Here is an 11,470-nt window from a genome sequence, read left to right as displayed (position 1 = left end):
CGTTCTTTAAAGATGCTAGGTAGAACTGTGGGCTACTATAGTGGTTTTCAACCTGTGGTCCACAGACACCTGGTGAGGAGGGCACGATGTTGTCACAGAAGGTCTGTGAAGGTTGGAAGAAATGTTGGGATTTATATCTTAAGACTTGGGGGTCCATGGCCACAAAAAATATTTAAAGGGTCCATGAAGAAAAGGTTGATAGCCACTGGGCTATTAGCTTCACCTTCTTCTTAGGTCCTATCCTTTATGCTAAATCTATTCAGGGGGGTGATCTTCCTTTCAAAGTTATCTGAACACTGCTTTAAGATGTAAAATAACTTTCACTCAGTGTCATGTAAAGGGTTTCCTCTGAAGCCCTGGATTTAACACCAGATTCTGAAAGATTAAGGTGTAATGGTTAGAGCAATAGACTGAATGGATTATGTGTGGGATTTTGACCACTTTTTCTCAGACCAGCCTTATGGAAAACTTGTGTATATAAAATTTATGTTTTCTACTTTACACTATCTGGAAAACAAACATGCCTATGATCTGTACATAGAAAGGCAATAAAATGAAGTGGACTGAGATTGCTGGCAAACATAAATGTGCATAGGCATGAATATGATTCTAAAGCCTTCAGGCATTGCACATTCTCTTTATGGAGGGGAGCTTTACAGAACCCCCTTCAACTGCCAGAAGAGCTCTCCTTGAAAGCTTGAGGTTTGATCAGATAACAGAGAGATTTAAAAAATTGGAAATGCAGCTACAGAAAAATGAAATATGAGTTCCACATCCAATATGATCATGTTTATTTTAGGAAATCTATACCTGTCCTTTCTACAAAATATCCAACAATACATGGTCATAAGCAAATAAAACCAGTTAATCCAACTGAAGAAACAATTTAAACAACTAAAGAACAATAGCAGCATAATGAACAATTTTATAAGAGTATCCAATGAGATTAATGGGAACAGCTTCCTCTAACAAGTTATTTGAGATCAGCACTTTTCAAACTTGATAATTTCAAGATTTAACTCCAGAATAGCATCATAAAGTCCATGCATCTTAAAGTCGCCAAATTTGAAAAATACTGATCTAAATCAACTTTGAAGTGGACACCTCATTGATTTTTCAGTTTGGTGTTCTGTTTTTCCCCTAAAGCTTTTATTTAATTCTAATACCAAGATTATTTCTTTGCTCTGTTAAAGATATGTATCAATTCTCATTTAAAAGAAATGTTTTTACAATAGTATTTGCTTATTTTTTTTATAACAGCATCTGCAAATATTTCCAGAGGGAAATTAAACAGCAAAAACTACACAGATTCTTAAGATTTTTAAAAATGAATACATTTATACAGCATACTTTTTTGTGTGAACTGTAGTCTCCAAAGACTGCTTGCTTCTGTTTAATGCTGGAAAATGAAAGTCTAGCTTTAAGGGAAAATGTAATAATAATAACACAGGGAAAGTGTTTTTGTTGCTGTTTGCTTTGGTTTTCCCATAAAAGTGATTTTTGTAGCTTTTGCCTGGACTCAAGTATAAACATACTTGGTAGTTATTAGATGTCATAAAAAATGTAGCATTGTGCCTGAAAAAGAAACTGTTGTACCCTATATTGTGGTTCCCAACAGTACTGGTCCATGGCCTGTTAGGAAATGGGCCACACAAGCAGCAGATGAGCGAGTGAATTCATCTGTGCATGCACAGGATCTAGGTTGTATGCAAAACCTCCCCACCCACCCAGTCCATGGAAACGTTTTCTTCCGTGAAACCGATCCCTGGTGCCAGAAAGTTTGGGGACTACTGCTCTATATAATATGTTGAAGATCTCATGAACCAGTGTTTTTCAAACTTGACAGCTTTAAGATATGTGGAATTCACCTCCCAGAATTCCCCAGCCAGCACAGAATTGTCCCAAAGGTTCTTTTTCAAAAGGCAAGTGGACTTCCTAGTTTTTCTTTAAAGACGTTTTGCTTCTCATGCAAGAAGCCTCTTCAGCTTCTTGGATGAGAAGTGAAACGTCTTCAAAGAAAAACCAGAATGTCTATTTACCTCGTTATAAAGCACCTTTGGGACCACCATGACGTGGATGACTGAAAATCTCCATAGACAAGTCCACACATCATAAAATTGTCAATTTTGAAAAAACCAGCTGTAACTAAAGGTACAATTGGAAAGAAAGGATTCATTATTTGGGCTAAATTGTTGTGTAATGTGTATACTAACTCGGAAGTAAAGTCTAATTAAATATGAGGGCTAGAGTCTTATTTTTCACGAAGTCATACCGGTTTCCAGGTAGATGAACTTAGCTATTATATTGTAAACCATGGTCTGGGATTTGAATTTATGATTTTGTGTGTGTGTGTGTTTATATACCTAGTAATTCCATTGGACAAATCCATGCTGTTTACTTGGCAACATTTTTGGGAAATGCTATTGCCTTCTTCCCAGGTCTGAAGGAAAGGGACTGGCCCAAGGTCACCCTAAGGCAGGCCTAGGACTGGATTTCTAGCCCCAGTGTCTTTAACCAAACAGGCACCAAAGTGGCTGTCACGTGTGAACTAGGTCACTCTGTTGTTCAATAAGCTGTCATCTAACCCTAGTATAGCATGAAATGCAGTCCAGTTCCTCTTATAGTCTTATTAAACAAATAAAGTGCTGCATAATTCTACTGATAGTCAGTGAAGTGTGTTTGCAAATAAGTAGGGATAAATTGTAATCCTAAAGTTAAAGCTGAAGATTGAAAAACAAGCACACACATACACATACAGACACACAACTTGGATAGATATTTACAAAGCTACTATTGAGGAACCCAGTACTGGGTTGCTCATTAAGGCTGGAAATGGAAAGACTCTGCTATTTACATGTCCATGTAGTTTTCTTGGCAGCAAGATGAGAGTAATTTCCTTTTGTCTTTTTTTTAGGATACTTTTTCACTTTCCTTTCATTTTCTGTGATTTTTCTGATAGTCTCACCTCTAAGTACTATTAGGTATACTTAGCTTTTCAAGATCAGCCAAGATTACTGAGTGCTGCCCCCGGCTGTGGACTTCACCAAGGCTAGGCTTTGTTAATTTTTCTACTATTATAGAGGGCATAAAGAATGGCTTTGAGGGACTGAAGGAATATTCTGTTATTATACAGTATTTTTACAGTAAAAATAATATGGGCCTACATGACTTTGATTTCCTAAACTGGTCTACTTTGAAGGTTGGCAGCTATGTAAATCAATCATAGTCAACATGTTGTTGCATTGAAATAGTGCCATTTGGCCTACCCTAATACCATTTTGCGGTCTTCATAAGATATTTCAGGGTGCTGTGATTACTTGCTTCCAGCATTTCTTTTCTACATTTATTTGTCTGGAATATTTGGGAGCTGGGATGAAATCAACAACAGTTCTGCCATTTTCCATTTCTAGGCCAAGTTATTGGAAATATGGTAAATTACGCTACAAGTCTTTTATGTAAGGCCTATAAACCTGTCCAAAAATAGTCCAGCCAATAGGTCAGGAACTTACTGATAGCTCACTACACATTCCAAATCCCTACTTTAATCCCACCATCATTCAGCTGGACCATTTTTAGCCCATAAATTTGTCTTCTGAAATAGCCCGTGTAACAGATTACTGGTGTGGAGTACCTCCACAATTACACTTTGACAACTTGAAAAGTGCTAAAGCCACCATTTGAGGCACTGACACATATATTCCCAGCCATCCCTGCCACAATTTAAGGAAAACGATTGGTGGTGGTTTACACTGGATGATAACAGTTGATACTGGATTAGAAGAAAACAAAACTTCTGAGGTGGCAGAAGAAGTAAGGGGGAACAAGATGGAAAGAAGTCTCTAGTCCCACAGAGAAATCATACCATGGGCTGGACATCCAATAGTAGAAGTCTTAAAGGTCTTCTGCTATCAATAATGGGCATCAAAGGAGGCATTCTCCATGCCACTTCTCCCTACAGCTTCTTGTGTGGACAGACACTCCAGTTCTACTTTATTTTCAGGGCAGAATAGATGTTGGTAAAGTGTGATCAACATTTCTTTAAGCTGACATACCTTAAGCTAGCTCCTGTGCTGAATAACTGCATTTCAATGCTGAGGTATAGAACAGCCTGTGATCTTGCTCTTGAATGAACCTTTCTATCTACTATTTATATCAATTCAAAAATACACTGTTTTCAATAGGTGGCTTTGTGATGTCATTGGGTTTGCAATATTGTTTTGGGACAGGGAAGCTGTAGCGCTCCCGATGTTTTGGGAATACTGTTCTTAACAGTAGCAAGCTAGTGGGAAATCCTGGATAGCCACAAATTAACAACACCAGTTATATAGCTACGTTTGCTGTGGAGATAAACATTATCAACCAAGTTGGTACAATCCCCGCCCCCTTTAACTGTCTTGAGTGCATATGGCCATTATGTCTGCCATTTTGATATCACTGATTCCCATGCGTCCAGGGGAATGTATGTGTTTCTCAAATACACATATGCTGTTCCTGATGTAGCTAGTTGTTACCTGCTTCTTTCTATATTATGAAGGGTTTTTTGGATGGTTTTAAAAAATCTTTCTTGAAGAATCTAAGGATAAAACGGTAAGTTAATAGTTTACAGTTACTTTTCAATCCAACAAATTATTTTTATTCATATTTATTATTCACTCAGAACTCAGTTGGCTTCCTACTGTGTCACAAAAAGGCCAGTCTAAATGGTTTCTGCACATATGTATTATGTGAAATGGCCTACTTACATGCATATATACATGTACATATACATATACATACATACATACGTAGCAAAATAGCATAAAATGCATTTTCATAGATAAACATAAATCAACGTCTATAACTTGATGTTTTCCAACTGCATTAAACAATTCTCAGAATCCCCAGCCACCACCCCTGGAGGACATAAGACATAAGAATTTATTTGTCATTACACTCGCAAGCGGGTGCAACAAAATAAGGTGCTCTTCCACAAGTAAAACTGGACAACACCATTGAAAGAAAAATAAAATTAAACACAACAGACCATACAATAATCTCTATACAATTTAAAAATGTAAATACCCCATTACTCTCAGCCATTAAATTCCACAAAAATCTTATGACCCTGCATTCAAACTCAAAACTGCACTTGGATAAAAACTGTTCTTAAATCTAGTCGTCCTTGTTCTTAATACCCTGAATCTCCTTCTCGATGGTAATAGTTCCAAGAGCTGATGTCCCGGATGAGAGGAGTCATTCAATATATTAAATATCTTCCTCTTACATCTATTCCTATACCGTTCTTCCAAAGAGGGGAGTGAGCAGCCAATGATGTTTTGGGCCATCTTAATCACCCTCTGAATTGCCTTTTTCTCTGCCACTGTGCAGCTCGAGAACCATACACAGAGACAGTAGGATAATATACTCTCAATTGAACTCCGATAGAAGGTAGTCAGTAGACTTTCAGCCAGTTGTTGTTTCCTAAGAATCCTTAGTAAATACAACCGTTGTTGTGCCTTCTTAATTAAAGCAGCAGACCATAGTTGAGCGCTGGACCAGAATATTTTTCTGAATTTAAACTGATAAAAAATGTGATTTGGCCTTTTTTGTTTTAAACACACAAGGGAATTTCAGTTAAAATCCATATAAAAGGAGTGTGGTGTTTTGCATTAATTCCATTATGATTGCACCCAACGGGAAATGAAGTATCATATCAGGATCTTGTAATTTATTGTAAAATATTCCTCCTACAGTCTACACATACTTACCTACACACATACACACACTTCTTGTTTTTCACAAGCGGCTTTTTTCAGATGAGAAGTCACTGTAAGCCTGAGAGGCTACAGGGTGATGGAGTGAGGTCAAACTGAAAAAAGTAACAGCCTCACCCACAATAGCTTATATTGCAAATTTCTTCATACTTTTGAAACATCTTGAGTATGAGGTTGAAAAACTGAAGCCACTTGCACAAGGGGAGAACAGTTTCAGGAAGCTGAAAGGCAGAATTCGATCTAGTATTAGACAGTTGCCATACTTTTAGAAATGGAGCTCCAAAATCAGGGGTGGGATGCTACCGGTTCGGCCTGGTTCTACAGAACCGGTAGCTCTGAGGAGCAGCAGGCACCAAACCAGTTCAGTGCAATGACCTTTTGCTTGTATGTTTGGCCCACCCGCCCACCTGGGTTTTTGGCTGTCCTGCTTTTTGCGTGGCACAGCTGAAACTGAAAAAGCAGGAAAGAAGCTTTTCAAATGCTGCACGACTGCGTGCAGCACTTGTCAGCTGTCCTGGCGGCACAGCTGATGTCTTTTTGCAAATGTACACACACGTGCAGTGCGTGTCAGGCCCGCGCGTGTGAACCGTGCATGTGCATGCAAAACACAACTCTCACCGAACCAGTAGTAACACCAGTTGAATCCCACCCCTGCCCAAAATCAATTCCAACAGTAACTAACAAGCGTTGTTTGTGGATTATACCCTAGACAGAATGACTGGAGAAATGGACCATCACTTTACTGGTCTTTCAATTTATATCGTATTCTGACATCTGTTTCTGGCTGCAGCATTCCAAAACCATATCTCTCCTTGTCAAAGCCTGGTATTTCCTTAGCAGGATCTATCAGTTCCAAGTCAAAACAGTTTAAGAGGTGGAAAACACATCTGTAAATAGGAGAAAGCAAAAACAAATCAATATGGCCAATGATATTCACTTTGCAATGTTTTTGTTTTAATATCAAAGAAGTAGAAATATCTAGCCTCAAAAAAAAGGGATAATTAAACAAAAATTACAATTGTAAAACTAAGCAGTGCAGCATGCAAATTTGCACTGTTAGTCCTTAACCTATTTAAAGTAACTGTGATCTTATACAGCTTTGCTCAGAATAATGTGTGGCTTTATTGGATATTTCTAAAAGAAACTGGTGGTGGCCAGAGGTGTGATTCTTAACAAATTTACCCATCAGTAAGATCCAGAGAAACTATTTTTTTTTTTACAAACTATGGCTTACAGCCACTTCAGACCCAGAAAAGCACGCACAATAAATCCTCTGAATGAATGGACTGAGATACAGTATTTGTAGGCAATCAGCAGAAACCCCAAATGGATCAGTAAATGAATCCTTGAATTTTTGCTAAGGCGAAATTGAACAGACCAACTATCAAACTAAGAACAGGCTATTACTAATTAACAATGAAGAGCAATCTATTCTGGGGTATATAAGGAAACTAATTTGCTGCTTGCTTTGAATTGCAAAGTAACAGATGTAATGGATGTCAAACAAAACTTGCGGTTGGCATTCATCTTGTTTCCTTTCAATCTGATGGATCACAAGATGTAAAATTTATTTTATGTGCCCATTTCATGAGAAATTACTCTGAGTGGTTATGAACAGTGAAATTTGGAACTAATAGATGAAGTAATCTCAGATAGAGTATCATCTGAGTAATGGATGAAGACTTCATCAAGAGTTTTAAAAATGGATTCAATCCATATTCACACCGTGAAACCATATCAGATGAGCATTCCTGTTCACTTTGTTTTGCCTTTAAGAGCTCTGGCTTCTGCTACAAGCCAACCCTTGCTTCTTTTAATCGATTCTATGCTTAGAGAGGCTATTTTATCAGTGTTATGCATTCACTTACAGTTTGATGCTATTAACTGCAAAGAACTTTCCAATGCAGACATTTATTCCTGCTCCCCATGGCATATTGTAATATTTGAGCCTTTGTCCTCCTTTATAGAAGTCTTTTTTTTCTGTGCCATCTGAATTGAGAAACCGGTTGTATATGAACTTCTGAAAAAAAATTCAGATAAATGTTAATTTTCATTTGAAATAACCAATATTTAAAAAGAAACATCCCACTTAGGATATTTAGCTGTATAAAATTCCATCCAGAAGTTTAAACTAGAATAAATGGGAGGGGAATTGTCTATGTGACACATGATGGAACTGGATCCAAATTTAATCTTAAAGCAGACCCATGGAAATTGGTATAAACTAACCGTAATTAACTTCAATCTCATAAACATTTATATGTTAAGTATTCTATGATCCTGAAGAAATAAAAATATTTACTGTTTGCAAAACATGGCAAAAGAAATGAAAGCAGTTACATAAGATAAACTCTATAAGGTTTTATTTTAGATTTTTCTGTTTTTTTAAATCTTGTCTTTGTTATTTTTATCCTTCAAAAAAGGAATGAGAGCTCCATTTCTATAAAGAAAGAAATGAATCTTCAACATACTGCATCCTTATACTTTTATTAAAAAAACCCAGAAGATTGCAATTACTTAAAAATAATCTTCACTCTGGATACTGCTCCACTCCAAAGTAAATTTAGTCATAAAGCCTTGTTGAACATTGTAAAAATAATTTGTTATATTGGTAAAAGGAACAGCAATTCCCTAAATGAACAACTTTGCATTACTTTGCTTCAACAAAGAGGCAAGTTTTCCTCCCACAGATCGAGTTTGTGTAGGTGTCTAGTAGAATATTTGTGAGAATTCTTGTATTGTGATCTTAACCTTCCTTCAAGTGTGATAGTAATCAGAACTTTTATATTTAGATTCTTTTTTTCCCAGTCTTAGGGAAAAAAAACCACAGGCTTTACTGTTTATTGGGACTTGGATTATAATACTATCATGGTTTTCTCAACATTGTTCCTGGGAAATTGTTCATAAAAGGAAACAGTTCCAGTATGACTCTCTGTCAACAAAGAAAAAATTAGAAAGGTGAAGTAAAAGAGAAGCAAGTTAGGAACACTGAACTGGGGAAGTTACTGATATATTTTTTAAAGACGTGCAATTGGTTGCCATAGCAACAGCCAAACAGGAATTCCAGGAGAGGTTTTTACATTCTTACTATTATTATATCATTATATTTTTATATCATAAATATGGATCCAAACTATTTTTGTTTCTGGGAAAACTCGAGAGCTGGTCTTATGAGAGAAAAAAATATTTTTGAGCTGACATGAAAGAACCATCACGAATCTTAATGTTACCCACTAGAAGGTCTGCATTCCTTTCTTTTTTTATTTTTTTTATTTTTTTATATATAAATTTTATTGAATTTACAATTAAAAAATAACATAACAACATTACATATGCAACAGAGAGAGAAAAAGAAGAAAGAAAGAAGGGAAAGAGAGAGGAAAAAAAAAAAAAACAACGCTCGGTCTTGCGACCGAAAAAGGAGAAAAAGAAGTATAAAAGAAAGAAAAAAAAAGAGACGGAAGAAAAAAGAAAATACGTTAAAACCAGACAGATATCCTTTTTGACAGTCTGCAAGATCCAATTCTCCTACCTTACTTTAAATATACACATCTTATCACTATTTATGCTTAAATTACCCATTATTCATTGAACAGTTTATCTCTGATATAACCAATTATACCACGCATTCCAATTATTATCAAATGCTGAAGACTCTTTATTTTTAAGAGCTATGGTTAACTTGTCCATTTCTGCGCAGTCACATATTTTCTGAATGACCAATTGATCTGTAGGTAAACAGGATGATTTCCAGCACTGGGCAAATGCTAATCTGGCCGCAGTTAGAATATGAATTATGCATTCCTTTCTTGATGCAATCAGTTCAGACGTTCAGTGCAGAGAGAGAAAACCCAAGACTGATGGGTGGGCTGATTTTCTTTTTCCACTCCAAATATGGAACTAATTTTTTTTTTGACAACTTTACTGTTAGTCCTTGGCCTAAGACCATTTGTTTAACGAGAGGACGAAGATGTCCTTGGAAAAAGTGACTTACAACCCATCCCTGAAGTTACAACCATTGCCCCATCCCCAATTGGCTCACATTTACTGTGTGTCAGCTGCATCTCGTGGTCGCAGCCTGCAGCCACAAGCAGAGTCAATTGGGGAAGCTGGGTTTGCTTAACCACTGCATCATTTGCTTAACAGCCCTGTGACGCACTGACCAACCACTATGATTTGTTTAAAGACCAGAGTAAAAATGGTTGTAAAATCGGTTCGGGTCATGTGATGACTCACTTAATCACCGCAATGCTCAGCAACTGAAATTCCTGTCCCAATTGTGGTCATAAGTCAAAGATTACGTGTGTATTGAATTCACTGTGTTTGTCAACCCTGAAGCTGGCCTAACTGTGGCCATTTTGTTTTTGTAGCTTTCCTCTAAGTTTCTCTTCGCGCTGGAGCAAAGCGTGGAGCAAAGCCTGGAGTGAAGGGGCCAAGGAGGTAGCTGGGGTGTTGTAACCTAAATAAAATTCTTTCCCCTGGGAACCAAGGACGTTGGTGCAGGTGTTCAAAAGATGGAGACTGAGGTCACCTGGCGACTGGACTGTATGCTGATTGGACCATGCGACTGGAGACTCATGGGGGGGAAGTGACAATGTTTTATTTTTAATTGGGTGTGTAAAACCGGCGGGAATTTGGACCCGGTTTTCCTCCAAGTCTGTGCCAATTTTATATGTCCCAATAAAATATTCTTTGAGGAATATGCCTGCCTTAGAGATCTCATTGAATGGGATGTATTACTTGGAACCCTAACAGTGTTTTAAACACAGCTATATCATTAGAAAGCTTTAGCAGTGAGATTTCCAGAAATTCTCCCAAGAATAGATCTTTAAGGGTCTTTGATCTCTCACAACAGCCAGGTTTGGTATAGATGGGTTGGTGTGGCTAGGTGGGCATGACTGGGTGGGTGCCCCCATCCATGCCCACCTGGCCACACTGACCAAGTAAAACTCACCCAGCTGTGCCCACCCATCCATATCGACCTGGCCACTGTGACTCATCCCATTCTGAATCTTTAAGGCTTTACTGCAAATGAAGGAAGAAAATCTGCTATAACTGGTAGTTATAAGATAAGCCTGCCAGATCTCTTCCTGGGATCTCAGCCTGGGATCTCAACCTCAGCCTCATTACCTGACTTATGCAATGTCTTCATGCAGCTGTTCCCTCAGGTGATTTGCCATTATGTCATTGCCTGTAGTTTTGACAAGTCTAAGAATGCTGTGCACTGAATAATCACAGTTCTTCACTTAATACAGTAGTTAAGATACATAGCACAAACAAACATCAGAGCAAAGTCATCAGGGGAAACAAGATTCAGAATAGCACTGTTTTACCTCTGGCTCCTTATAGATTCCGGGGTCCCTCTGAGGGCTTATGAATGGGAAGAGGCAAAGCCTATCTCCTTTCCTCAGGTGGTACTCTCTGCCAGTTGTCAGTCTCAGGGCCATGTCCTGAAGGACTTCTCGGCTGATAAAAGGAGCAGCTGTCAAACGCAGGGTTTCATTTAAAGCACTGTCTGTACAAACAGAAAACCCACAGGGAAAATTATGGCACCCAAAATAGCACAGGAGCAAAGGTATGGATAGGCTGTCATGACATCAATGTGCGGGGAAGATGATAGCTCAATTTATAGCCATCGCAATTGCCACCCAAACTCCCACCTTGCCAAATCCCTTAGAAACAAGACCAGAAAAAAAAGGAAATATAATAGGAACATC

General features: G+C 37.8%; 1 protein-coding gene across 2 annotated transcripts in view; it reads right to left on the bottom strand.

The window, feature by feature from the left end:
- Positions 1-774: 774 nt before the first annotated feature.
- Positions 775-11,470, bottom strand: part of PTGIS (prostaglandin I2 synthase) — a 55,817-nt gene continuing 45,121 nt past the window's right edge. For both annotated transcript variants that reach the window (XM_026697499.2, XM_087929005.1), the window contains exons 8-10: positions 11,087-11,268; positions 7,622-7,773; positions 775-6,640 (exon numbers count right to left, since the gene is read on the bottom strand). In XM_026697499.2, the coding sequence (XP_026553284.1) occupies positions 6,493-6,640; positions 7,622-7,773; positions 11,087-11,268 (482 nt within the window). In that variant the 3' untranslated portion in view covers positions 775-6,492. The remainder of the gene's footprint in view (positions 6,641-7,621; positions 7,774-11,086; positions 11,269-11,470) is intronic.

The sequence above is a fragment of the Pseudonaja textilis genome, chromosome 3 (assembly GCF_049901715.1).
Source record: "Pseudonaja textilis isolate UNSWEBS1 chromosome 3, rPseTex1.2, whole genome shotgun sequence".
In the NCBI taxonomy this organism is placed as follows: domain Eukaryota; kingdom Metazoa; phylum Chordata; class Lepidosauria; order Squamata; family Elapidae; genus Pseudonaja; species Pseudonaja textilis.
Note: the sequence above shows the minus strand (reverse complement) of the source record. Positions and strands in the feature narration are given on the sequence as shown.